This window comes from Trypanosoma brucei, chromosome 8 (genome assembly GCF_000210295.1).
Source record: "Trypanosoma brucei gambiense DAL972 chromosome 8, complete sequence".
Taxonomy (NCBI): Eukaryota; Euglenozoa; class Kinetoplastea; order Trypanosomatida; family Trypanosomatidae; genus Trypanosoma; species Trypanosoma brucei.
In genome coordinates, this window is record NC_026741.1 from 1,374,467 (window position 1) to 1,399,525 (window position 25,059).

General features: G+C 48.2%; 13 protein-coding genes and 1 non-coding gene across 14 annotated transcripts; 2 read left to right on the forward strand and 12 right to left on the reverse strand.

Annotated features, from left to right (window-relative positions):
• Positions 1-205: 205 nt before the first annotated feature.
• Positions 206-792, forward strand: TbgDal_VIII5295 (hypothetical protein; the record flags this gene model as incomplete). The annotated part of the gene is given in 2 exon segments (XM_011777564.1): positions 206-496; positions 496-792. Coding segments are annotated over 2 exon segments (588 nt in total).
• A 38-nt stretch (positions 793-830) lies between these two features.
• On the forward strand, positions 831-902 carry TbgDal_VIIItArg3. The gene has a single exon. It is a non-coding gene; the product is annotated as a tRNA-Arg (tRNA).
• Positions 903-3,877: 2,975 nt separating this feature from the next.
• On the reverse strand, positions 3,878-4,390 carry TbgDal_VIII5300 (hypothetical protein, conserved; the record flags this gene model as incomplete). Its single annotated transcript, XM_011777565.1, has 1 exon — positions 3,878-4,390. The coding sequence occupies one exon, from the start codon at positions 4,388-4,390 to the stop codon at positions 3,878-3,880; it is 513 nt and encodes a 170-aa protein (XP_011775867.1).
• Positions 4,391-5,952: 1,562 nt separating this feature from the next.
• On the reverse strand, positions 5,953-6,480 carry TbgDal_VIII5310 (hypothetical protein, conserved; the record flags this gene model as incomplete). The annotated part of the gene is made up of 1 exon (XM_011777566.1): positions 5,953-6,480. The coding sequence occupies one exon, from the start codon at positions 6,478-6,480 to the stop codon at positions 5,953-5,955; it is 528 nt and encodes a 175-aa protein (XP_011775868.1).
• A 326-nt stretch (positions 6,481-6,806) lies between these two features.
• On the reverse strand, positions 6,807-8,183 carry TbgDal_VIII5320 (hypothetical protein, conserved; the record flags this gene model as incomplete). Its single annotated transcript, XM_011777567.1, has 1 exon — positions 6,807-8,183. One exon carries the CDS (start codon positions 8,181-8,183, stop codon positions 6,807-6,809), a length of 1,377 nt encoding a protein of 458 aa, XP_011775869.1.
• A 518-nt stretch (positions 8,184-8,701) lies between these two features.
• Positions 8,702-8,995, reverse strand: TbgDal_VIII5325 (hypothetical protein, conserved; the record flags this gene model as incomplete). The annotated part of the gene is made up of 1 exon (XM_011777568.1): positions 8,702-8,995. One exon carries the CDS (start codon positions 8,993-8,995, stop codon positions 8,702-8,704), a length of 294 nt encoding a protein of 97 aa, XP_011775870.1.
• A 29-nt stretch (positions 8,996-9,024) lies between these two features.
• Positions 9,025-9,432, reverse strand: TbgDal_VIII5330 (hypothetical protein, conserved; the record flags this gene model as incomplete). The annotated part of the gene is made up of 1 exon (XM_011777569.1): positions 9,025-9,432. One exon carries the CDS (start codon positions 9,430-9,432, stop codon positions 9,025-9,027), a length of 408 nt encoding a protein of 135 aa, XP_011775871.1.
• Positions 9,433-10,117: 685 nt separating this feature from the next.
• TbgDal_VIII5340 (cell division control protein 2 homolog 4,putative) lies at positions 10,118-11,512 on the reverse strand (the record flags this gene model as incomplete). Its single annotated transcript, XM_011777570.1, has 1 exon — positions 10,118-11,512. One exon carries the CDS (start codon positions 11,510-11,512, stop codon positions 10,118-10,120), a length of 1,395 nt encoding a protein of 464 aa, XP_011775872.1.
• Positions 11,513-12,482: 970 nt separating this feature from the next.
• Positions 12,483-15,308, reverse strand: TbgDal_VIII5350 (hypothetical protein, conserved; the record flags this gene model as incomplete). Its single annotated transcript, XM_011777571.1, has 1 exon — positions 12,483-15,308. One exon carries the CDS (start codon positions 15,306-15,308, stop codon positions 12,483-12,485), a length of 2,826 nt encoding a protein of 941 aa, XP_011775873.1.
• Positions 15,309-15,547: 239 nt separating this feature from the next.
• TbgDal_VIII5360 (hypothetical protein, unlikely) lies at positions 15,548-15,859 on the reverse strand (the record flags this gene model as incomplete). Its single annotated transcript, XM_011777572.1, has 1 exon — positions 15,548-15,859. One exon carries the CDS (start codon positions 15,857-15,859, stop codon positions 15,548-15,550), a length of 312 nt encoding a protein of 103 aa, XP_011775874.1.
• Positions 15,860-17,212: 1,353 nt separating this feature from the next.
• On the reverse strand, positions 17,213-19,099 carry TbgDal_VIII5370 (hypothetical protein, conserved; the record flags this gene model as incomplete). The annotated part of the gene is made up of 1 exon (XM_011777573.1): positions 17,213-19,099. One exon carries the CDS (start codon positions 19,097-19,099, stop codon positions 17,213-17,215), a length of 1,887 nt encoding a protein of 628 aa, XP_011775875.1.
• A 354-nt stretch (positions 19,100-19,453) lies between these two features.
• On the reverse strand, positions 19,454-20,698 carry TbgDal_VIII5380 (hypothetical protein, conserved; the record flags this gene model as incomplete). Its single annotated transcript, XM_011777574.1, has 1 exon — positions 19,454-20,698. The coding sequence occupies one exon, from the start codon at positions 20,696-20,698 to the stop codon at positions 19,454-19,456; it is 1,245 nt and encodes a 414-aa protein (XP_011775876.1).
• A 326-nt stretch (positions 20,699-21,024) lies between these two features.
• On the reverse strand, positions 21,025-21,672 carry TbgDal_VIII5390 (hypothetical protein, conserved; the record flags this gene model as incomplete). Its single annotated transcript, XM_011777575.1, has 1 exon — positions 21,025-21,672. The coding sequence occupies one exon, from the start codon at positions 21,670-21,672 to the stop codon at positions 21,025-21,027; it is 648 nt and encodes a 215-aa protein (XP_011775877.1).
• A 1,494-nt stretch (positions 21,673-23,166) lies between these two features.
• Positions 23,167-23,673, reverse strand: TbgDal_VIII5400 (hypothetical protein, unlikely; the record flags this gene model as incomplete). The annotated part of the gene is made up of 1 exon (XM_011777576.1): positions 23,167-23,673. One exon carries the CDS (start codon positions 23,671-23,673, stop codon positions 23,167-23,169), a length of 507 nt encoding a protein of 168 aa, XP_011775878.1.
• Between the last annotated feature and the right edge of the window lie 1,386 nt (positions 23,674-25,059).

Sequence of the window (25,059 nt, forward strand, 5' to 3'; positions counted from 1 at the left end):
CTCCCCGTCCTCTGCAAGATTCCTCTTCCTTATTTCTGCTTGTCCTGCGTCTGCCAGCCGCACTTCGGTTGCCTTACAGCCCCGCAAACCACACACTCATTTCTTTTGTTTCGTCCCTGGGCGTGCTTCCATTGTCGCCTTCACTGATAAGGTGCATCGCACGTGAAGGGTTATTGTTTTTGTCTAGTTGAGCGTTCCCTTTCCCATGCAGATACCAAAACCCGGCGCAAAACTGCTGTTTGTTGCCGTTGGGCTGCCGTCGCAACAGCCCTTTCCACGACACCGAGGTTCGCGAAGCGGGCCCCGTGCCGGGGCAAATTTCCCCATGCCCAAATCAGCAAAAAACATGTTCCTGTTGTGTTCGTTGTTTCCAGGCGCGGTGCACTATTTTGTGTGGTATTTCACTCTGTTGTTACCCATGTTAGTCTCTCTCTCCGTCACCGACTTTGGCTCCGAAAGGACATTGGTGCTAGCGCGCGGAACCTTTTCCGTTGGGTCGTGCTTTTTTTAGTCGCCAGCAACCCGCAGCGCTATTTCCAAAATGAGGAAAAGGCTCCTGAATTTCCGCCCCTCCACTTGCGGCAACTGTGCCGACAGGTGAAGATGTCACACTTTCCCCTCAGGGCCCGCGGCGCATCCGTAACCGTGCCCCTCACTGGTCGCAGTAACTTTGACCCCTCGAGATCAAATGTTGACCGCATTGCTCTTTCCCTGAGCCGCCGAAGAGAACCGACTCGTTGGAGGGCTGGACAAACGAAGCGGACGAGCGGACGCATGCTTTTCGGCTACTAAAGTTCATTTAGAAATATATAACGGCATGAGGCTCTCACGTCCGTGTGGCTCAATGGAAGAGCATCTGACTACGGATCAGAGGGTTGCAGGTTCGAATCCTGTCACGGATGCTTTTCCCTCTTCAGGCGTCGCAACCTCAAACACGCGCGAGCCTCCGTCTACTTTCCAGTAAATTTAACTTTTGCGAGCTCTTGGGTCCAATGGAGACACCGGTGCCCTTTTGATTTGAACCTTGGTTTTAATGAAACGTGTTTACAGCTTCTGGTACAAAAAGACGTGCGGGTCATGCCTTTCCCTCAGCCTCATCATTTTCGCGATGCTTTAAGGAGGAGCAAAAGAGGGAGACGGACGCCATTAAGGAGCGGTGTCCCCGGTGCCTGGTGACTCGTGGTGGGAAGTGAAGAAGGGACTAATTAAACCTTCTTCTGGAAAATGGTGACTCCCGCATCGGCTGTTTATTAACCCCTGTTTCGCATCCTCACATACGCCCCTCGGCTTCGAGGATGCGAAACGGAGTTGCAGCCAGATCATTATGGCGCTTATTATCCTCCACACTCTACGGGGAGTCGACCCTCAGGAGAGGTTCCTTCACAAAATTCGATGAAAAAGCTGTACAAAAAAGGGAAGGAGGCGCTCCCGGGCGCGCCTTCAGAGTGATGAGGAAGAGCAAAGGGTTACCCAAACCCCCTTAATGTTTGCATTCTTACCATACGATGCGAACTGTTATTCTTTGCAACTAAATAACCCTAAAAGTTTTATTGGTAGCGAGCGGCAAACGTCCTTTTTAAAATATGATGCTTGATATACGCTGCTTGACTGTGTTTCGCCGGCCCTTTAGGATTGTGGTTTCGAGGAGGCACGAGTCCCCAATGCCGCCACTGAGCCGGTTACAAAAATATTTGAGGGATTGGAGAAATACATCCAAAAAGGAAAAGGCGTCACCAACGCTGTGCCTTTGAAACGGGCCGAGGCGCGGATACTTTTCCGTGTCCCCGACTCCCTTGGGTTTGTCTCAGTATCAGCAGCTGAACGCCGAAAGTTTGGGATTTATCCCTCAGGACTGGAAGCTGCCCACGGCAATAAAGGCGTGGTGGTAGACAGGCGTTACGTGCAAACGGGCTGGAGCACACTCAATTCAGCGAGACATGCAGTGCGGTTTCCTATTCCATTCGAAAGAAAAAAATATATACTTCCACACATGCAGCGGAACCCTTCATCAACTCTTACCTGGCGCACTTTCTGTCGTTCCGGAGCCGCGGGTTTTCCATCACTAACATTCCCATCACATAATCCCAACCTTTCAATTGGGATGAAATATTGCTGTCATTTTCAATCATAAATAAGTTATCTTCCATTAACGCTCGACTAATGTTGCTAATGACCTTCCCTACCAGCAGTATGAAAACAAGCGATGTGACACATTTGTAACAGGGAATTACGACAGGACCATCGCGTTTGCACTTGGATGAACGTTCAACTCCCCTATTCCATCCTCACCACACACACATCCTCACCACGGCAGCAGTGGTATTTGGAAAAAAAAAAAGCACATGCAAAGTGGTACCTCCGCAAAAAAAAAATAATAATAAGAAAAACAAGTGAGGAAGGAGCGGAGGGAAAAGAGAGCAAGGAAAAGATATAAGTTAATCCAACCACATTCTCTTCACACACCCTATTTTTTTCCTTCGTTAAGTCGACCTCATCTTTACTTCAATTTCTAAGGCAAGGGAACAAATAACTTACTTGGAGGCGTCTGCACCTCCCGTCATGTGTACCGGTACCACAGCGGTTTAACAAAAAAAAAAACAAAATTAAGTAAAGTCTCCACGGGTGAATGGCGATCTGAGTCTTTCACCTTATACATGGCGGAGGCTAATCTGGCGCCCGCCCGTCAATATAAAAAAGGGATGCGTACGCACATATACACCACATACATACATATACATAAATATACATAAAGTAAGCACGTAAGTGTAGAAATTTACATATATTTTAATTATATATGATGCCCAACGACGACGATAAAGGCGGCTACACCGACCGCCATAACACACACGCACACGCACACACAATAATAACAATAAAGACGGATAGAAACATGGAATGAAGCGCAGTAAAACAGTCGCACCTCGCGCGTACAATACGGGCGAACAAATATAAACAGCGGGAACATTCCTGAAGATGCTTAAAAGGGGTTGAATTGGTGCAACGAGTTTTTCATCAAGCAGCGATAAGAAAGTTTTTTTTTTTGCTTGAATGCAATGAAAAAAATTTATGGACGTGTGCTTGAAACAACATAGGAGAATAATTTGCACAAATCTCAGGAGGTTACGGTGTGTGTGTGTGTGGGGGGGGGAATTTGTATTCGACTATGAATCTTAAAAAAAGGGGGGACTATGAAGTGGTTAAACGATTAAAAAAAAATAAATTCGAATGCCGGGGCTCATTTGCAACATGGTACCAGAATTAACTGTTACCAACTCATCAGTGTCGTGCAGGCTTTTACAAATTCGATATTTCCCATTACTTTTGTTTTTTTTTATTTCTTCAATTTCCCTGTTTCACCCTTTGTTTGATCCGACCACCAGATTATCATTTGTTTTGTTAAGCACGATGAAGCACAACGCTAATAGTAGAAAGAAGGAAAAAAAAAAAGAACGATACAATAAATAAAGGTAGATGCGAATAAACACATGCGGAGTGCATGCTAAAAAAAAAAAGGAAAAGAGGGAAGGATATGTGGTCACGGAGGTTCTGATGTAAAAGAAGCGGATGCCACCACCATCAGGTCTCACACGCCTCACCCCAACCGGTTGCTGCTCTCGCAATATTCCCTTGAAGGAACACAACCGGTAGATGTAATATAAATCGCCATGGACTGCTGCGCGCATGTCGCTATGATCCTTTTTAGTGACGGCTTTCAATTCCCCGTAGCGGCTGTGTTGAAGGAGGAATAATATCGCCGGTATGCCGCGTCTGGCTCGCCGTTGGGTAAACCGCGGCTGCTTAAAGTCGGTTATTGCAATTCCCGCCGCGTTGGGTAACTGACAGCGTCCAGTACAAGTGGTGAGGTTCCATCTTAATGTCAGCCCCCGTGCGCATACCAGCGGTGTTGCTTACATAAAATAGATGTCACGTGACTTTTGGAGTTTAGCGGAGGCAGTGACGGTTCTTCGGTTTTACGACTCTCACTCTCATTTCGTGATTCGTCAATGGTCGCTATGGGTAACGAGTGCAGGAACTTTGGGAAGAAAATTTCTGTTACCGTTGTCGTTGTAATAATAGTGGTGGTGCATTTTTTTCTCCTACGGGGTTTCTGTGCGTTCTCAGGGTAAACAGTGGAAATACTGCACTGATTGAGCGACCCCCGAGACGCCTTATTAAGTTCAGTGGAGCTTAATTTACATCCCACGCGGCGGTCCCGCGCTTCAGATGTGTGCGGAAAGTTAACAAAGAACTCAGGTATTTCCACATCGACCGCGTTGGTATGTGGAACGCTAAGTTTGTGGCGCCGCTGCTCTGAATCTTGGCAGTGAGACGGAAGCGCTGATGGCAGTGACGGGCACACCATGCCACCGTTATCCAGTGGCTTTTTCATTATCACCTTGCTTTTTCTCAAGTCCCCCCCGCTGCCACTTTCCCCTCAGCTTCAGCCACTGAACCTCACCTTAAGGCGCTTTCCAATTGTTTGCTTTGTGAAAGTGATGCGTTCGGCACCTTCCTAGAAACAGTGTTACCACCACTAGTTTTTTTTCCCGCCCGATATGTTGCTTCAATACCCCACCTGGAACCACGCTGATCCCTACCTGATGCGCTCCTGTTACCCAAAGAACGTACCCGACTTACAATTGAAGGGATGGAGAATGATAGTGACAATAATAACAGTGATATCGCTTTAACATAACATTTCCGAAAGTTCCACACACTTTAAAGGAGGTGAGAGCGCTTCATGGTACTGGTGCAATATATATTTGCAGGAAGGAAAGCGTTTGACGGTGAAAAAGGGACAAAAACGCACTGTTTACTAACGAACGCCCGGAAAAAAAATGGTGAAGTGAATACCCCAGAAGAAAAATACGATATAGTCGCCTAAAGATATAGTGGCCTCAAGCCGTTAGGATGTATCGTCACCGTGTGACTGAAGGTTAAGCAAAACCCCACACTTGTGCTCGGTCACATACAGAAACAAGCATACCACCGTGCGGTTACCCGATCCAGCCGCACCTGGAGTAAAATCAATGGCACGGAGGGTAAAAAAAAAAATGGCGACATAAACAAGAAACGCACAAATGCGAAGCAAAACGACAGCAACAACAACACCGTCAAAAATACCAAAAGGGAACGGAGTTGATGGAAGGATAAAGAAGCAGAAGGTGAGGGGCTTCGAGATTGGACAATTTTTGTCCATCACTAGGGCCCCTACAGCACTGACCACTATATGAAACTAATTCTGGTCAGTAGCAGAGGCTATAGTGGCAAGAGGACTTAACACCAGCAGATGGCACTATGTATCCGAGTTTATACACGTGTGTGTCAAATCGGTGTCGTTATCAAATTACTTCTCTAGACTTTACCACACTTGCAGGCAGCATCGCGTCACGATCGGTGCCTGCTGGCCGATTGCACCCCCCTTCTTCACTGTGTGCGGTCAAGAGGGAAGGTATTAGGAACAAATTGATGACTAAACTTTCACCTCTACCGTCATCGCCATTGTGTTGGTTGGAACTTTTTTAACCTTTCTATCACTACCGGCACGCCGGCGCCCTCTACCTCTCTTTGGGTTCTCATCTATCCGAATGTGTGGCTGCCGCCGGAAAGTAAAGCGGCAGCACATCAGAGCTGTTGAGGATCACGGGCATTAAATCCCCACGACGGAACGCAAAAGGCACCTAAACGTCCCTTGCGCCGATGAAATGACTTACGCAACACACCCAAAAAGATCGCGAACGCGCCTGAGTCCAGTACATTGGGTACTGAAAATGTGCGACGCCCACAACTATATCACGGAGATGCCCCTACGACAGCATCCCGACTCCCTTGCAGAGAACGAGCAATGACATTCACCATAAATTTGAACTCAAAAAAATCAATTGGACTCTCCAATGTCTCGCAGTTAAAGTCCGCCAGAGCACTCATATGGACGCGAGAGACCCTCCCTTCTCACTGTGGTTGCTCATGCCTTGGGGAAGGTGTGAGATCCCCTGGCGGCGGCGAGGGGGAAATTGTAGTTGTTGTTGTGGGAGACATCCATGTGGCCGTCTTCTTAGAGGCTAATAAACGAGAGCAACTTTCTCTCCTTGGTGGTGGAACGTCCATGAGTTCTTCGCACGCGGGGACAGGGCTGAATGGTGTGTGTGGAGTTAATTCCGTTGGGGTATAAGACGGTAAGCACACGGAAGGCATGTCCAAGTCAACGGCTTCAACACGCGGCTGACGCCTTATCACGCGAGAGGGAGCAACTGCACAGGGGCTCGGCACTGCCTCCTGCGCTGTTGTCATGTGGCTGTGCTCCAGAACTTTGTCGTCTTGCATTGTACTTGAAGGCAGTGACGTGGTGACGCCCACGACCACAACCATCCTGCGTGCAGAGCGAGGCATTGCGTGAGCAAGGAAAGGAAGAAAAGTAAACGCAAGTAAGTGCCGAGGCACGACCCACAAAATTTTGTTGAGGAAACAAATTTCCCACATCCCATCTGGTGTATATCCAAAAGCGACCAAGCACGAAAGTAGTTTTGCCCTTGCTGGCAGTCTAGTGCTCAAGAAAAGGCGAATAACCGAATATTTCCCATTAGTTGCCGTCCTTAGTTGTGGTCGCAACCAAAGCCGAGGTACAAGTGGTTGCGCCACTTCCCGTCGTGTGATTGGACCATACGGAACATAAAACCCTTATATTGTAATACAAAACGGATTACACGAGTACACTTACATTCATACAATGGCTTCTGTTGTGTGTCTCCCTCCCCCACCTTTTCACACAACGGAAGTCTCTACCGTACAAACAAAATCGCCACAACTCAGGCACTCGGCGCCAACAGGTAATCGAACACCTCTTTTGGTCCAAGCATGACGCTACGAAGGAAACCACGTGAAACAAACGGGGTGTCATTCCTATCATAGTTTCCACCTTGTCCGCGATATCCTTTGCCACGTCGCTGTGATGTGGCACCGTTACCGCTACCTGCTTGAGGTAGGAAACGCTGCGCATAGGAACACACGATGTACGTGGCGGTTCCGAACATAACAACACGAACAACTAACCGACCAATTGCATGGTACTGCAACTGCAGTTGATGGTTAATGCGCTTCTTTATAGCGCTTGGTCTCCAGTCCCATATGCTCGGTGGAACGTAGGCGTCAGAGTGTGCATTTGCTCGACTATCTTTCGACTCCTCCTCTTCCTCTCGTCGTCGGCGGATTTCCTCGCCCTCAACCTCAACTGCCCGCATTCCATCACCAAGAATAACTCCAAGCGAGCGAAATTGATCTCTACTTAGTGCACAGTAGTTTATATCAAGACTATCATAAATACCGACGTACTCCAAAATTTGACGCTGCAATAGTTCTATACCAAAAAGAAATTGTGCCTCCGTGATGGGAATTAACTCCCCAGGTTCTTTTCCCACGTGGACTGCAAAACACTGCTCCACGTATTTTTTCCCCCAGAACCCATCCTTTTTCGCTATGTCTGCGTACCGCTGAACGGCCCACAAGCTATAGTCCCGGTATCGCACAAGATAATACTCCTCCTCGTTAATGGAGCATAACCCCATACGCAACTGCTCCTTGAAAGTTTTGGAGGGTACGTTACCCTTGAACCCTGTTGGTCCCCGTGGCATTCTAACATTACTTTTGAAGCTATCCGCATCCGCACCGGTTCCGCCCTTGGGAGCATCTCCGTGCAAATACGCACTACCGCCGTCAAATAGGTTGCGTTCCATCTGCAAAAGCGCCGCCGACGCTTTGGAAAGTCTGAATACATCATGCGAGATGTCAATGTTATCACCCGTGCAGGTGGAAAAGTTACACTGCAGTTCGGCCAGTGGCCGACTGTGCACGAGAACGTACGTACGGTTGGCCGCGGTTCGTTTCTGTATCGCTTCCAGAAGACCAACCTCATTCCGAGTGGCGTCAGGAACCCAAAACGTCTCGGAAATGTCTTGTGGGCGGACCAGCGAAGTGAGCGCGAATACGCTTCCCCCACCCTCTGCCGCAATGGATGACGTCGATGCTGTTGGGGTTGCTGTGAAAACGCGTGGATCCCTCTGTCGGACGATAATGGGGCGTCCAATGGAAGACGGCGTGAAAGAGTGCGGCTGTGACTGTTGCACAATTGCTTGCCCCTCTGAGTGCACCACAACGGAGTGTTGCGACCACTGTGGTGAGAGGGACATGTCAGCGTTGCGGTAAGCAAACAACGAAGACGGGGGAAATACTAAGTTGCCGAAGGTGCGGCTGCTGCTATAGGAAGCACAAGAGCCGTTGATCTACTTTTTCCTACCCTTGCTTGTCACTATGGATCCTTTGGGTAGCACGAAGCAATCAGTATTTTCGCCTTCCCCACCTTCCTTTCCAGGATGAATATTTGGAGAGGGCACGGCAGAAATCGGAAGGGGTGATAGAACAGAGAAGAGATGAGTGGCAGCAGCGAAGGGGGAAGTATGCAAATGGGGGAGGTCCGCTCGATCGAGATAAGAAAAACGGACAAAAGCTTTTCCACCTCGCATCAACTGCTTTACGCAGCAAAAGGAACAAGCGTACACCCACACGCACGAAGACGAAAGGCCAAAGGGGTTGCCCCCTCCCCACGATAAACAGTGGAAATACGCTGGACGCACCGGGAGCATACGTGCCTGTTTGGCCGGCTCCTTTCCTTCATAGCATTTATTTTGTATCTTGATTATGCATCGGCTTAAACCCTGCCCACACGGTCGCGTGGAATTAGGCGTATCTCCTGGCCATATTTCATAAAGACATTTCCCGCTGTCTGTGCAGGGTTGATGCCCGTACCGTCCTTCGTTGTGGCTGCCATGGAATCCACTGACGCAATGCCGAACTCCTCGGCAGCAAACCGTAGTGCTGCTGTCAGAGGTGCCTCTTCCGCAATGCTTATGACGCGGAAGGGTTGGCTCCGCTCCGAAGTGAGGATAATACGGAAGGTCACTTTACCGCCAGAGCGCGCAGGGGCTTCTTCATTTTGAGACATTATTAGCTAACAACCTCCCCTTCACTAAATCACCCGCCTCCAGAAGTTATTCTGTTCCCTTGTGTGCTTGCCGTGCTGCTGATTTCCTTCTCGCTTTTGTCCAAACTACTGCTTTCGTGTACAGGCCTAGCTAACTTATGACCAACAAAACAGGAGTAGAGGGGCGAAGGAAGCACTTCACGAAAATCTGCATATGCAACCATCACAAAAAGGGGGAAATACCGGCATGAGTTAATATGGGACAGTTGCATTGTCCAAACTGTTGGGGTGGGAGGCTCTCCTGACTCACTGAGGAATAAACAAGGCGGGAAACAGTCACCGCAACAAACGCCTTGTTTCCCCAGGTCAGTAGAGCAGTGCAGCAACCAATCACTTGAAATGCTCGCCCACACTCCCGTTCGACGCACCGTACGAATTTCCCCACATTTCCAGGTCATAGTTGCCGTTTGTAGCGGTGGAAACAAACTCTACACACCTGCTCACGATGTTCCCACGCCTCGCAAGCGAAGATAGGAAGAAAATAAATAAACTGAATACTGAAAGTTGTTGGGATTAATTTTTTTTTTATAAAAAAAATAAGTAATAGTGTCTTCGTTTGTGCACACACAGAAACACATGATACGCTAAGCTCCCAACTTCAAGCAACGGAACTAGCTGTAATGACTTATCACAGCGCTTTACTTCCTCCTTGTTGTTGTTCACTACTAATGAAGGAGATTACGGTACCAACATCCAACGGCAGGGGTACGTAACTCCAATTGATGCGAAAGAAACTGTCATGGAGGAAAACGCTAATAAAAACAGTAGTGAGAAGATTCAAAAACAATAGAGGGGGGGGACTACGATATTTGATCGGTGACGTTCTGTCTGCTTTGAAAATATAGAAGGGAGTGAAGAAAGCTTATGCACTTGAAAGAAGGAAAGTAGCAAGATAGAGAACGCTAAATGCGATGAATGCTGCCGGGACCACCGCTGTGGATCATCCGTAATTCTACTATGTTGAAGACATCCCTGTAAGTGTAACAACTACATTGTAAGAACTGCCTATTTTCCAATAATGAGGAAGCCACACCCCTGCACTTCCAAAACAAATAATCGTAGATATATATATATATATATATATTACGGATGTACACTGTGTTCTCGAAGTGATTGGCGTAACATGGAAGCCATGACATCAAGCGGCCGCTGCATTAGTGCCACTGTGTTACTGACAAAAGGATGGGACAGCGCCTCCTGAACCGACATCCTCTGTGACGGCTCATAACGGATCAGCCTCCGTAGAAAATCAGTACCTTCAACACCCACGCGTCCCTGGAAGCCGGATGCTTTCACATACTCATCGAATGCGGATGGAAAACACAACTCCGGCGGGAAATGATACAGCTCGTCCCTGGGGTCCGCAACACAACCACTCTCTCCATCAATACCTACACGCATTACGGCGGAGAGGTGTGAGGTGCCTGTTGCAGTTTTTTGCACATTAGGGAGATTCCTCTCGTGCTGTTTTTGGACACCCCGTGAATTCTTTGTTTTTTTTCCATTTTCTGCAGGTTCCCCCCTGGCCAATTCGGCTGCAGCCTTGAGAAGTTGTACGGCCTTGGGGCAATTTTTCATAGATGGCCACGTCTCAGGTGTGGGCGTGCCAAGCAGCTTGAACGTCTTGAGCAACTGATCTACATCGGTATTTCCGCGTATTAATGGGGCGCCCGTAACCATTTCTGCGAAGATACAGCCAACCGACCACAGGTCAACGGCGAAACCGTACATTGCAGATCCCAGCAGCGCATCAGGGCTACGATACCAGAGGGATGCCACGTCGTGAGAGTACTTTTTTACTGGGATACTCTCTATACGGGCCATCCCATAATCACCCAACTTAATTACCAACTGTGAAGTCGGAGTGGTTGAGCCAGAGGGGACAGTACCATCGGCTCCATGGTCCTCCGAAGCGATCCTGGCGTTAGGGTTTTCGGTGGGGTCTGCATTCTTGGGGCAGTTGGCTGCCCCATCACTGTCGTCCCAGTGCCCTCGCGTATTAACTACTTCCGTTTCCCTACTAGAGACTGGCATTTCACTGCCCTCAGACCCTGATATTCCGTCAACCCTAACAAAAATGTTGTCTGGTTTCAAGTCTCGGTGCACGACACTCCGCTGATGCATGTACCGAAGGCCCAGGAGGACTTGTTTGAGAATTTCCTTAACCTGTGCGCGCACTCTGGAGGCGTGTTTGTGCATGAATCTCCTAAGATCATATTCGCAGTACTCAAAAATAAGAGTAAGTTTTGGCGGCTCGAAAAGCACGTCATAGAGTCGCACGATATTATTATGCTTTAGAACCTTAAGAAGCGCAATCTCCCGTATGGCGGTCGATGGTGCACCATCATCCTCACTGCCGACGATAATGCGTTTATACGCAACAATCTGACCGGTGGCCAACTCCCTCGCCTTGTACACCACTCCATAGGTTCCTTCGCCAAGCTTTCCAATGCATTGCAGTCTGTTGACAGTTGACATTTACGAGGTTTGATTATATCCCCCACTCGTTGTATTTGTCCAGGTTATCGTATCCCCTTCGATCTCTAAGTTCGACACAGACGTTTTCTTTCCCTACGAACACGCACGTGTTTGTTTCTATACTCTCTGATCGTTTTTCTACACTTTAAGTCCTTGATATTTTGGTTCACAATTGATACAACTGTAGTTGAGTAACATACGAAGAGGGTCAGGAGGATGTAAAAGGGGAGGACGGGTGATTCAATAAGTTTGCCAGCAAAAGACTTACAGTATGAACACGTAGTTTCTGCCGAATGTTGCAGCAACAACGGGAATATCGCCTGGTCCAAAAACAATGAGAACAGTAAGGGGGATGCAACACCCTCGGTTCATTCCTCTCCTTCACTGCTCTAACTCTTTTCCAACCTTCCTTCCGGGCACTTTTCTCCAAAGAAATCCGAAACTTCGTCGTCTTTGGCGACGGTTCTCGGAATTGAGGGAACATGATGCCCTGCAGGAACACTACCACTGGATAAAGTCGTAAAAGTACAAGATCACACTAAGTAAAAGAGTAATTAAAAAAAGCATGAGCAACGAGTCCCTCAGAACACAATAAACACGAGCGTGGCTGTCGATTCCTTACCCCCAAATGACCCCAAACGGCGGTGAGATCTCGACACGTCCCCTGTTTAACCGCCAACTAGTCCAGCTCACTTCGCCAACGTTCTATGTTTTTGTCTATGCACGTTCAATTCGGAACGATCAAACCGAAGTGAACACTACTTTCACTGCATGAACGTGAAACCGTTCAATTCTATTACTCTTTACGTTCGCAATCCCCGTGTGGATGTAAGCACCGAACAGAATGGTTGTGCGTACAACCATAATATGAGCACCATGTAGCATTCCCCCATGGTGTAGTAAATACCGAGTCAAAGTAATTTTCTATATAGTTGTGGCAACACCAATGCCAGGGTTTGTGATAATGTGGTTACGTCGCTGATACCCCTAATCTTGCTTCGTACGCACGAAGCCGGGCGGTTAGTTGTCCAATTGCTGCATCTTTCCTCCCAATAAGTGTGTGTGTATCGTGCAACTTCGAACTTAAATCTGTCAACTCTTCTTGCATCCTTCGATTGTCGTCCTCGTATGTTGCAAGTCTCGAGGACAGCAACCTCACTGTACCCTGCAATTCGCTATTCAACTGTTCGCGATGCCTACCCTCTTCTTGCAAACGCTCCTTCGCCGCTTCTGTTTGGCCCAACATTTCCTGTAGCTGAAGACGCTGCCGTTCCGCGTCCCGCTGAGTTTGCGCCATATCCTTTAGACATTGCGCTTTAGCCTTCTGCGCACGGCTAAGATCTGCACGGAGTGTGTTTAGCACGTCGTCAAGTCGATGTAAATCGTCCTCGCGGAGCAACTTCTCTTCTGCAAGTTGATCTCGCAGTGAACCCATAGATGTGTCAGCTTCCCGACGCAGCTGATTAACTTCCTCACGCAGTCGATGCAGTTCAGAGTCCTTGAGAGCAGCTGCCTCGTGCACCTTTGTTGCATCATTATGTAGTTTCTCTGCTTCACGACGAAGTGCCAGGGCCTCTTCTTCATGTTGTTGTTTCTGCGTATGTAGCTGTCTCTCATGTTCCTTGGCCATTTCTGCAGCTTCCCTTGCATGTTGTCGAGCGTCGGCTTCGGAGGCTTCCAGAGCCTCCTCAAGTTCAGTGATTCGCTCACCTACCGCGGCGAGTTCGGAGTTCTTACGCTGCAACTCCTCTTCAAGTTCCTGTCGCCGCGTCTGTGTACGACGATGTGCCACTTTGGACTCTTCAGCAGCATCTCGTGATTCCTGAAGTTTTTCTGCCGTTTCCTTCAGTGCTTGTCGCTCGTCGTCAAGACGCCGCTCGCATGCCTTGTACCTTGCCTCTATTTCTTCCAACGCGTGCTGAAGACGTTGGCATTCTGCCTCTGCTTGGGTCTTCTGCAAATACAAGGCTGCTGTATTTTTCTCTAAACTAATTTGGCATTCAGTAACCTCTCGTTCACGTTTGTCATCCGCATGCTTGGCTTCTTCAAGAAGTCGCTTGTTCTCTGTCCGTAAATTTTGCAGTGCTTGTGCTTTTAGTGCGATTTCGTCCCGCAGTCGTTGTTCCTCCAGATCTCGCTGTAGCAACCGCTGCTTTAAATCTTCGACCTCAGCAGTACATTCACGCAACTGGGCTCGAAGTAACTCCTGGCTGTTTTGACGCTCTTGGGCCGCAGCCCGTTCTCGAGCACGACATTCTGCTCGAAATGCTTCCATTTCAGTGGCCAAGCGAGTGGCAGTGGTTTGCAACCCCTCCGCACGTATCGTGACAAGGTCCCGTTCCGCTTCTGCATTAACCCGCGCTGCGTTTTCATCAGCATGCTGTCGACGCAAGGTATCGATTACGCTCTGTAATTGGCTGACCTTAACATTGTGTAGGTCACGCAGCTCCTCACACTGGCGCGCTGTTTCTTCGCTCATTGCCTCTTTTTCCTGCCGTAGCTGCTCCACAGCCTGGTTCAGTGCCTGTATTGTTTTTTCCTCACCTTTTAGTGTCCTCTGCCTACCTTCCTTCACCTGCTGTTCCGCCTCGTCACGCTGTTTTCGCGCCTCCTGAATTTCCTCCTGCAACTTGGTCAATTCTTGCACATATGATTCTTTAATAGTTTCTTGCTCCTTTGCATGTCTCTCCTCCTGCTCACGCAATCGCTCAGCAAGGCCACGCTCGTGATCAAGTGCCTCCCGTCTCCACTCCTGCAGTTTGGCAGCGTCTTTCTCCATGCGAATCGTGAGTTCCTCATTCTGTGACGTCAACTCTTCAATACGGCGCAAATACCTCTGCTTGAATTCCTGTTGCCGCTGACTTGCCGCAGCCCGCTCCTTTTCCAGAACAGCTTCAGCATCAGCGAGTCGTTCCTGTTGTTGCTGCAATTTATCTTCCAGTTCTTGTCGGCACGTAAGCTGTTGTTCATAATCTTCTCGAGTGGAGTGCACCATGGCCCGCAGACTGGTTATTTCCCTCCCTTGTTCTGCTATGAGGGATTCTGTCTGCTGCCTGTAGTTTTCCATGATTTCACTCTTTTCTTTCCGTTCTCGTTCCAACAGGGCGAGGAGCTGCTGCTTGCGCTGAATTGCCTCCTCCGTTATTCGCGTTTTCTCCTCCAAAACACTCTCGGACAACCGTTTGAGGACTGCTATTTGCTCCATTAGTCCCTGAATATGCTCAGCGTTGTCTTCGCGCAGCCCTTGCATTGCCTCTTCAAAATTACTGCGTGCACGACGATTCGTCTCTTGCTCTTGTGCGAGGGCCGCACGTAAGCTATCTATTTCCGCCGACTGCCTCGCGGCCTCCTCACGGGACTCCGCCAATTCTCGCTCCACATACACTAGCATCTCCCGTACCTCGACGTTTCGTAGCACTGAACTGCCCTTCGCGCCGCCGCTATAATTTAAGTGAGCCGCTGCGTGTTGCCTATCACATAACACCGTGCAATGTAGATTTTCGGCGTCAAAATGTTCTGTTTCCCTTAGAGATGGTGTTGGTGTAAGAACGCTATCCGCAGGTTCTTCGTGCGATACCTCCAGCTCTGTCATCTTTCCGCTTTTCGCAGGCGTAACCATGATCATCCCACCCATCTCACGTGCTTCATTGGTTGCTAGTGGCTGCTGTTCTCTGTAGGCAGTTAACCGGCCCTGCTTTGTGTCCGCGCTGCCAGCAATTCGGGCGAGGTTGTCGTTTGTAGAGCTGCCTTGTGAGCCAGAACCACAACCAGAGAACACGTCGGTGTGAAAAGACATTAAACTACTGAGTGGAAAGGGTGTAAAGAAACAAATGCGGGAGTAAAGTGAAATACAAGTAGACAGTCGGAACAAGAGACACTTACTCTAACATTCACCGCAACTAATTAAAAGGATGCTTGGACTTCAAATCTTCTTATTCCCAGGTGTTCGCAGCTCCATAACGTGGGATTATGATGAGTGGCCCTTGTGCGGGAGCTGCGAGGTCGACAAAAGCATGGCAAAAAACAAACAGAACGTCACAGCCACGCCTGCAAGTTAGAAAGTTGAGAATGACAGTTAGAATAGCAAACGTTAAGAAATGGAAGGAATCTCATCACAAAAAGGGGGAAATACCGGCATGAGTTAATATGGGACAGTTGCATTGTCCAAACTGTTGGGGTGGGAGGCTCTCCTGACTCACTGAGGAATAAACAAGGCGGGAAACAGTCACCGCAACAAACGCCTTGTTTCCCCAGGTCAGTAGAGCAGTGCAGCAACCAATCACTTGAAATGCTCGCCCACACTCCCGTTCGACGCACCGTACGAATTTCCCCACATTTCCAGGTCATAGTTGCCGTTTGTAGCGGTGGAAACAAACTCTACACACCTGCTCACGATGTTCCCACGCCTCGCAAGCGAAGATAGGAAGAAAAAAAAACGAGTATAGAAAAGACCCCTCCTCACACACTCTGCGAGTCGCCAGGCACATACAGACAATACTGCTGTTGGTGCTGCCGTACTTGCTGACTTCGTTTGATTTCCTCAGTAGTCAGATTTCGTCGTTAGAAAATAGAGTCACAGCTCTTCATGAGGCGGAAAATTTCACCGCACGTACGGCACTTTAGTAACTTGTGCGTGCAACCCTCTTTTTACCAGGCAAGTGTAATCAGTCCATTTCTCAGTTTTTGAAGGGAAAGGAGTAGCACTAAACACAGTACACTGTGTGAGTGATCCGGCCCTCTCATTGTAACAAAAGCGTGTACGGCCATAAATGTCAATTGTGTGTGGTCTTTCCACTATCGTGCCCAACAATTTTTGGGGAAGAGATAGCACGTGAGTCTTGCCCGCAAAATGGCAAAAGAGCACCACGTACAAATTGCGGGGCAAGATGTATCTCAGCAGGGGGGGGGGTAAACAACCCACCGGGGGCGTTCAGCCATTGGTGTTGGCACCGTGCAGTGAACCATGCCTGTGTAGCGGTGGGGAAGCCTCCGGCATAACCAAAGGAGTTTGCCAATCAGTCGTTTATTTCCTAGTTAAAGCCGAATCAATGTTACACAACTCTTTGCGGTTCCATGTCACTAACTTCCTAAATGACAAGGGTCTCCCCTGTAAGTTCGAAAGTGAACGTATGGAAAGTGAGCACCCGTCACCCACCCTCCAACACACACGTAAATAGAGCGTATATGATTATCCAACAAAAACTGCAGACAAAAGGGTAAAGTACAAATATCGTTATCCCCTCCTAAGAGGAAGTAACGCAGTACAGGGTAAAAACTGTCTTGCCTTCAGAGACGCACCTTGAGCACCCATAGCGTTTGGGTCTGTGTTTCGGGCGTTTGTGGTAGGTTGGTGATACTTCGATCATTGAGAACAAACCTTCAAGTCACCTTATATGCAAAACGCTGCCAGCGGAACCGCCATACTACTGTATAAAATCTAAATTGCACTGCACTCTGCAAGTGATGAGCGCTTATCGTAGAACACCGAACTGAGAAAAGTGCCGAAACTATGTTATATCTGACAGGTGACATTACATGGTGTGTGAGAAATTACTAGGGAAATAGCAGCAACACAAAATAAAACAACCAACAATATCTGAGGAGATATGATGAACTAACCGAACGACGAACAAAACTTCATTACGTTCGATTTCTGGAAGTAAAAGACATTGTTGACTTCAACTAAAATAGAGGTGAACATCAATTAGGTTTGCTGAAAACAGTACTCACTCCCTCCAGACGATGCACTAAATCGGTGGCGCGCTGCTTCCACAACGCCCCCGTATCCCTAAAAAAAACTCCACGGTAGTCTCGTTCAAGTATTGCCCCTTGGGCCTCCACCGCCTCAACCATCCTCCGCGTGTGTTGCAGCAACTCCATCTTTGGCTCATACTGAGGGGATTTGGTTGACAGTACGCACTTCTCGCTGGTACCGCCGCTCGTTTGGAAGTTTCCCGGAAGTTCTGCGCTGCAGGAAAGTAACCCGGACCAAGACACAACTTTCGACCAGACGTGCTGAACAATGCTACTGGCACTTCCAATTCCCCTTTCTTGTCGGCTGACTGGCTTGGAAAGCAGTTCTGGGATAAAATAACGATGTGTGCGGTTCTTGTTTTCAATATCATCTTTCAGCGAGTTACGTAGCTGAAAAACGCGCTCCCTTAAACGCCAGTAACTCTCAAATCCTGCCGCCAGTGCTCCCCGTTCCTCTAATGTAAAAACAGGCCCTACGGAGGTGCCAAGATTTTCTGTTTGGGGACGCCTTAGTTCCTTGAGCATTTCAAACACTGCCGCTGCTTCCGACACGCATTCGTTGTACTCGGCACTATAGCGTGAAAATGCGGTAATGTCATCCTCTGTGACACATTCGGACCAATAAAGAATCAGTGAGTCCCTCATGTACCGAAATTCACATATTGATGGTCGAAAGACTATAGTAGCTTGGTCCGACCTTCCACAGGCTAAAGATACTCCAAGGCGCTCCAGTTGTTCGACCTCCGAATTCAGTTCATCGATGAACTCTCTGAGTGCTTTATAGTACGCTGGAAGAAGAAGCCGTCGATTTAGTCTCTGGTCATGGAATGTGTATTCATGGTCGTAGAATAGGTTTAGCTGACTCTGATGTCTTAGAAAGACACTTCGGACGTCATGAATCTCGTACACGGTCACTCGCACTGTCCGCGCGCGCCTCATAGCGGGGCGCGGCTCGTTATATGTTGCAGAAAACGGCTCGGGTAAAACACGCTCTTGCCGCTCGAGCAATGGCTGAGTGGGTTCCAACCTATGTGCCTCGGCTGTCCACTTGAAATCATCTTGCAATTGGTCACAACTCCCATTGCTGTCTCCTTCATCGGTGCCACATTGTACGTCTTCGTGAATGACATAACCACCCGCAGACGGGACTGTGCCCTCACCGTCAATTACGCTAATGGCGTTTGACACCCAGGAAATAAGGACATCAAACGTCCGAAGGAACATAGCAAATGACATATTAACATAGAAAGTACTTCTTTCATCCTGATTAACGGTACAGTTCTGTCTGCCGTTGCTCACAAGTGTGTGCCTTTCCTCCGTGCCCCCCAACCCTGGTTGAGGACATGGACCCCCGCCATGGCCACTAACCTTACCTCTTACTACTCCGTCGAAAGTCCTTCTACCCAGTGTTGACACCGAGAAGGCAAAACCATACTTCTCGTTTATAGACCTTAGTACTGATCTTCCATTTTCGAGTCGCCGAAGCAGAGAAAGTAAATACATTCTGTGTGAGTTCGATGGAGGACCCGAACCAGATGGTTCGATGACGACAGGAGTTTCGGTAAATATTTTCTTAGAACCCGCGGAAAACGAGCTGCGAAAGTGCTCTATGGGAAACGATGCTGCCCCCAAAGCTACCGACTGCCCCGCGGCGCTACTGAAAGGTGTAAGAGGGCGCTCCCACACAAGACTGCACACACTATTTGTATCTACAACGAGAGCTTCGCATGTTTCCTTGAGTAGACCGATATCATACTTGGTGAAGTCGAGGTGATATGTTGCAAACCAAACTAAAGCCTCTGTGTTCCACTCTTTGGGGAAAATGGCAGCCATTTTCGAAGCACACACCGATGGGACAGCGTCCGACCAACGTTAATTTGTGAGGAGACAAATCCACGGTACTGACCTTCAGTTTTGCTTGTGTTTTTCGTGTGTTGAGACAAAAACAAGTGATTATACAAATAAACTTTTTTTTTTAAATCACGAGGGGATAAATTTGTATACCTGCAGTGGCACGTGAAGATCCAAAGCCTTGTGTCAACCTCTCAATTACCCTAACACAACTTATTGACGGGTCCCTATTGGAGGAAGGAGTTGTTATATCAGATGTCCCCCTTTACAGGTTTAACAGACATGTTTAAGGTCGTAAATGAGTAAATAATCACAACTAAAACCGCACGTACCTGATTACAACTCCGAGAGTGATGATCGATAGTCTTCCAATTCATCCATCATTTTGAAAGGCCGCGCCACAATGTAATGTGTTGTACCAAAGTGTCTTTCGTCTTTTTTAATTATGGTAATTCCAGCTAGGCGAAGGTACCGCTGAATATCTCTGTTCCACCAACATCCCCACATCTTAGCATGCCGTGGTGCCCACTTGTCGAGGTAGTTGTTAACACGTGACCAGTGTCCCTTGCCGTGCTCAAGCAGAAGTAAGTGCCCGTCGGGTTTACACACTCGTGACATCTCCCTGAGTGCCCTCACTGGGTCATCATAACTGCATAACCCGAACATATCAACAACAGTGTCAAAACTATTGTCCGAGAAGGGCATTTGCTCGGCAGCATAATTTGCCACAGAGAAGGTTTGATTCTTCGCGGCACTTCTATCATGGAGAATTCTCTTTTCCCCCTCTGATTCGCGCTTTTTTAACTCAGTTAAGCCACTTTCGCTTAGAAGGGGAAGTGTAGTACCGGAGAAAGCGGATGAAAGAATGGGAGGAACCAATTCCTTGGTGCCTTGGGCACCATTTCCATATTCCGCGGTTAAACACCCTTTCGCGAGAGTGGCCTCGGTAACACCAGTGCCACACTCCCTCAACTGTTGGGTTTCCACAGGGGGTCCTTCCATGACACTGCGCCTCCCAGGCATCTCACTGGTAGAGGTATTTTCCTTACATTCATCCACAGATGTTCGCGTATCAACCTGCATTTCAACCAAATCGTAGTCTGGGTAACGATACGGTTGGTACCCATAACGCCGATAAACCTGCTCCGCTGTCGAATGGATCATCCCGGGGGAGCGATCGCATAAAACTACCTCAGTTACGGTATTCTGTTTTATTGCGGCATGATCTTCTTCGGTACTACCGTTCACCGTTGGCGGATCACTTGCGGAACCCACTACAGCGTCGTAATAAGACAGAACACCACCGCACCCAGCACCAACTTCGAGCACACGCCCCCGTAGGAGCCCTTCATCCCACAACAGTCGTCGGCGCAATCGGCTTATACCGAGGAGAAACTCTTGGCTCCGAGTTTTTTTGTCGTAGGCGCTTTCAATTGACAAAACATTATAACGTTCGATACGCTGCCTATCACTCACCGCGTAAGAAGGCGGAGGACTAAGAGCAAGTCCAGCGACATACGCGGTTCCAACGAAGGTCGTTGCACATGATGTAAAAACAATGACACGGCTAAGTATTGCCATGCGATCGACCAGCTCTAATGGATGGCAAGCACAGCCAACGGGAGATGGGGGCAAATAGAGCACAACAGCCTTGACTGCAAGCACGACTACGTAGCTGGCATACGAAGCAGTTGTAAACAAAAGTCAATGACCACATGGGCTTCATTTGGATATATATTGATGGAAGGTGAAAACAAGCCCACACACCCAGAGGAGTGGGGGGGGGGGAGTAGGAAATGTAAAACTTGCTTTGAAGAGAAAACATTTTTCTTCAAAAATTGAAGCAAAATAGCAACGCAGCGAAAATATATATAATGCAAAATTTCCTGGAGTAGCTCTTGTGGCAACTATGCCGCCAGTCGAACACGCTCGTCGTCCTCGAGAGTTGCACGCTCACGAACCCTTTGCTCAGACGGTAGTTGTGATACCGGGACAACCATGCTCTTCAAAGAAGTTAGATCACTGACTTGACCTTCGGCAGAGCACAATTCGCTCAGAAGTTCGCTTTCATCATAGACAATAAGTTGCTGCGCTAGAATTTCGTTGATTTGCTTTGACTCTTCTACCACGTCAGCTGTACTATCCATTAACTCCAAAACATCATCCATGTTCAATATAGCGTTAAGTTTTGACAGCTCATCCTTGCCACATTTAAGGGCATCCACTACTTCTCTTTCGATTTGAGCAAACTCCACTGTGCATATCAACCTTTCTACGTTCTCAAGCATTGAAGTAACTAATGTTATTTGTGACATCTGGGCCTTTCTTCTTTTTAAACAGTAGAGAGCCAATTCCCGTTTACCATTTCTCAGCAACTCAGCAGCTCTAACATGTTCGCCCTCCGCAGCTCGCTCATATTTCCTTATTGCGGCCATAATTTTATCACGCTGCAACTTCAGCTCCAACTGCACTCTATCAAGGGATGTTATTACAGCCCCTTGGCGTTTGGTTTGTGAGGCCGGTGGACGTACCGTGCTACTTCCGTTGTTGCCCATGAAAACTTCTCCCTCAAGTAGCACCAGAAATTAAACACAAGGATACACATGCACTTAAATTGATTGGATCAGAGAGACATCAGTAGCCGAAAAGAACGACACACAGGAAATGGAACGAACCAAACATTAAAGTCCTCGCGGTATGGGCACACACACACACGAAAAAAAGCCCACTGGCCACCAGAGCAAAAACCGATTTAACAGAAAAAGTAATGTTACGGCAGCACGGTGTAGAATATAGACACATTATGTGCAGAGGTAAAGAACAAAACATTTTCAACGCTCGAAAATGCAGACGCAAAAAATGAAAAACTACCGGAATACAAGGCATGTCCTCATTGCCACTGAAATGTTTGCAACAAAACCAATATTCCCTATCGGGCAATGAAAACACAACAGAACATCAAACTAGGAACTACCTCCATAGAGATCATTAGTCGGAGATGAAGGAGTTGGGAGGAACACGGGGGGGGGGGGGTGAACGCATATACCTCCGTACAAAAAGAGACACTTAAATAACAAACTTCTACGAATGATTCCAAGAGATCAAGTACAGGGGGCGGGAACAAAACATAAAAAACAAAGATACCGAGTTCACTTTCACCGTGCAGATAAAACCTCGCGTTGTACATAACTCAAACATTCTATATGATGGTTATGCACGGATTTAACGACCACACCCGATAAAAGGAATGGGAGGAGGCGCTGCACCACTTTCATCAATACGAGAAGAATACAGTACATCTGCAACACCACAAATTCATTAAGCTAGCTTACTACCATATAGGGCGTTGCGATCTTCCTCTAGTCGACACCCTTTATCATTGAAAAAATAAAATAAACAGCCTTTTAAGTACTAAAATGCGGCTAAACTAAGTGAATAAATAATCCTGATGACGACCCACTTCCTCCAAAAAAGAAAAAAAGGACATAATACTCGTAGTGGAAAATGGGTCCACGCCCTTTGTTACATAGAATTGCTTGCGCACAATGTACGTACGCCCCTTGTCGTCTCTCAGTTAAACAAAAAAACAAAGAAAAGGGTCACTCACAGGAACATACATGTGTAAGTGTATGCTGTCCTACGCGGACGCTGACTGAACTGGATGCGTCCAATGTTACAGAAACAATGAAACCCACAACATGATACAGAATGCCTCCCCGCCGTTCAGCACACGCTGAGCACCCACTATTTCTATCTTAAAGGCCAGTCTCGCCCGCGAGCAACGGGCCGCTCTCCTTACCCGAAAAATGCCCAAAAGGCTCCCGCTTGAACAAATCACTTTCCTAGCATCAACACGTCGATTAAATGCTGTCAACAGACAAAACACCCAACGGCTACATCTTTAATTATTGCGTTGATCCCTCCTTCCTTGATGCATCGAAGGACGACCCTTAACGAAGCCTCTTTACAGACAACCCAACGGCAGCAGGCAGAGACACATACGACTCCGCATCGAGGGACAGCGGCGTAGGGAAGAGGGGAGGAAATGATCACTTCAAGGTGCTGTCCGCGGAGGCGACGGGGCGTGGATTGTTGGGAAGATGTTTCAGGGAAACTCTTACACTGGCACTACATGGCGTGCTTAGACGCGGAAGCAGACACCTGAAGGTTTCGAGAGCTATTACCCTCCAAGAAAGTGAGATCCCGTGACTCCTGTGGCGAACGTGACGAAGCCGCGGGGGGTCGGATGCCAAACCCCTGCGGATGTGACCACAGAGCTGCAGAATACATCGTGCGGCACGAAGTCCGCAACCGATGCCACTGGAAACCCCCCCCCCCCCTACTACCAGACCCAACTGGCATTTGTCACGAGGCGGTACAGGGGCTGCGGCTCTCCCCCCCCCCCCCCCTATGACTGGCTTAAGCAGAACATGAACGCTGAGATGACAAGAACATGGCCACGACGGATTAGAAAAGCACATACGGGTGGTTGCAACGGTTTTTCCGCGTGTGGTAATGTCCTTCGACCTCCGGCCGCAGCCCGCACTGCGTTTCATTCCCCGAAGGTTGCCTACTCGCGTTCTTTCGCAGGGTGTGGGGTGTCGCCCGGTCCCTGCTTGAGACTGCGTCGGTGGGACCGGGGGGTTCCCCCGCTGCCCCGTATTTGGGGGAATGGGTGGGTTTTCGTAGTGTGCTTCGTGGTTCGGGCATTCAGTCGTCGCATTTTCCTCTTTAGAAGGTTCAAGTTGCCTCTGTCTTCGGCTTTGTATCGTTGGTGGCGCAAGTGACTAGGATTGCATGATGGATTGGATGGTTTGGCTTTTCCCCTTGGGTTGTTTCGCGTAATATTTGTTGAGAGGTAAGTACATTTAACTTTTACTATAGAACACCTATTGAGCTAACGGGAAGGACGCTGCATATCTATATCCTTTAGTGTAGGAGGGGAATCTTGCGAGGATGTTCGGCGTCGTGTAAACAGTAGTGGCTGTGATGTCGTTTTTGTCTCCCCCCCTTTTTACTGCTTGCATGCGTATACGAGGAATTGTCTTTTTTTCCCCCACTGTACACTACTTCGTGGCTGACGCCAGAGTTAAAGTTTGAAGGCCTCGCAACGTATTTCCCTCGCTTTTGTGAGTCTGCGGTAAATGTATGTGGTGCGCAGAACAGCGGGTGACAGTCTTTTGCTGTGGTGCGTTGGCCCATTCAAAGTAATGCCGCATGGCTTCACGCTTTACGTACTGCTAAATCACACCCAGTTTGCCTCGAATTCATTGTCAACATGCCGTTTTCCGTTGTTAACCTCGTATTTTGGCGCTCGAGTTTGTTACTCAGTGTCTTTAGGTAGCGTAGTGGAGGTGAAGGCATGAAAGAGTGCACGCGCGAACTATTTTGTAATTTGGTCCTGCCTTGTTTACACGGAGGTGTCGGTTTTTTTTTTTTGATGACTCACGGTACTGGCTGGTGTAGGTGGGTGTGGATGTTATCACTTCATTTTTTTTTTTAAGACCCCATCTGCCACTACTGGATGGGCAGCCTCGTCCCTTTCTCGACCGTTGATGCTTCTAAGTGCCTTGTAGACTCACTGGAGTAGTTTGTTGGTTATGGCACTTTGAGCACATTTGTTACCCTGTTCGCCGGTGGCCTAGTTCCCTCACTGGTGTTGTTTTACCCAATACTTATATCTGTATGATTCTTGTAGGTGCGTTGTGTTTTCAATCTTTTTCGTATGTGGTAAACGTTACTCCTGTTTGTCCTCTGTCCGTCCTTCTGTGCTACAGACACTTTCCGCATGCGCTACGCTGCTATTTTCTTTTGTTCGGAAAATTTGCATCTGTTCTGGTTAATTTTTTGATATAGTGCGATGGGGTTGCGCCACCACATTGGGATATTGCTTCGTAAGCGTTGGATTTGGTATTCTTGAAGTACTAGACGATGTGTCATGT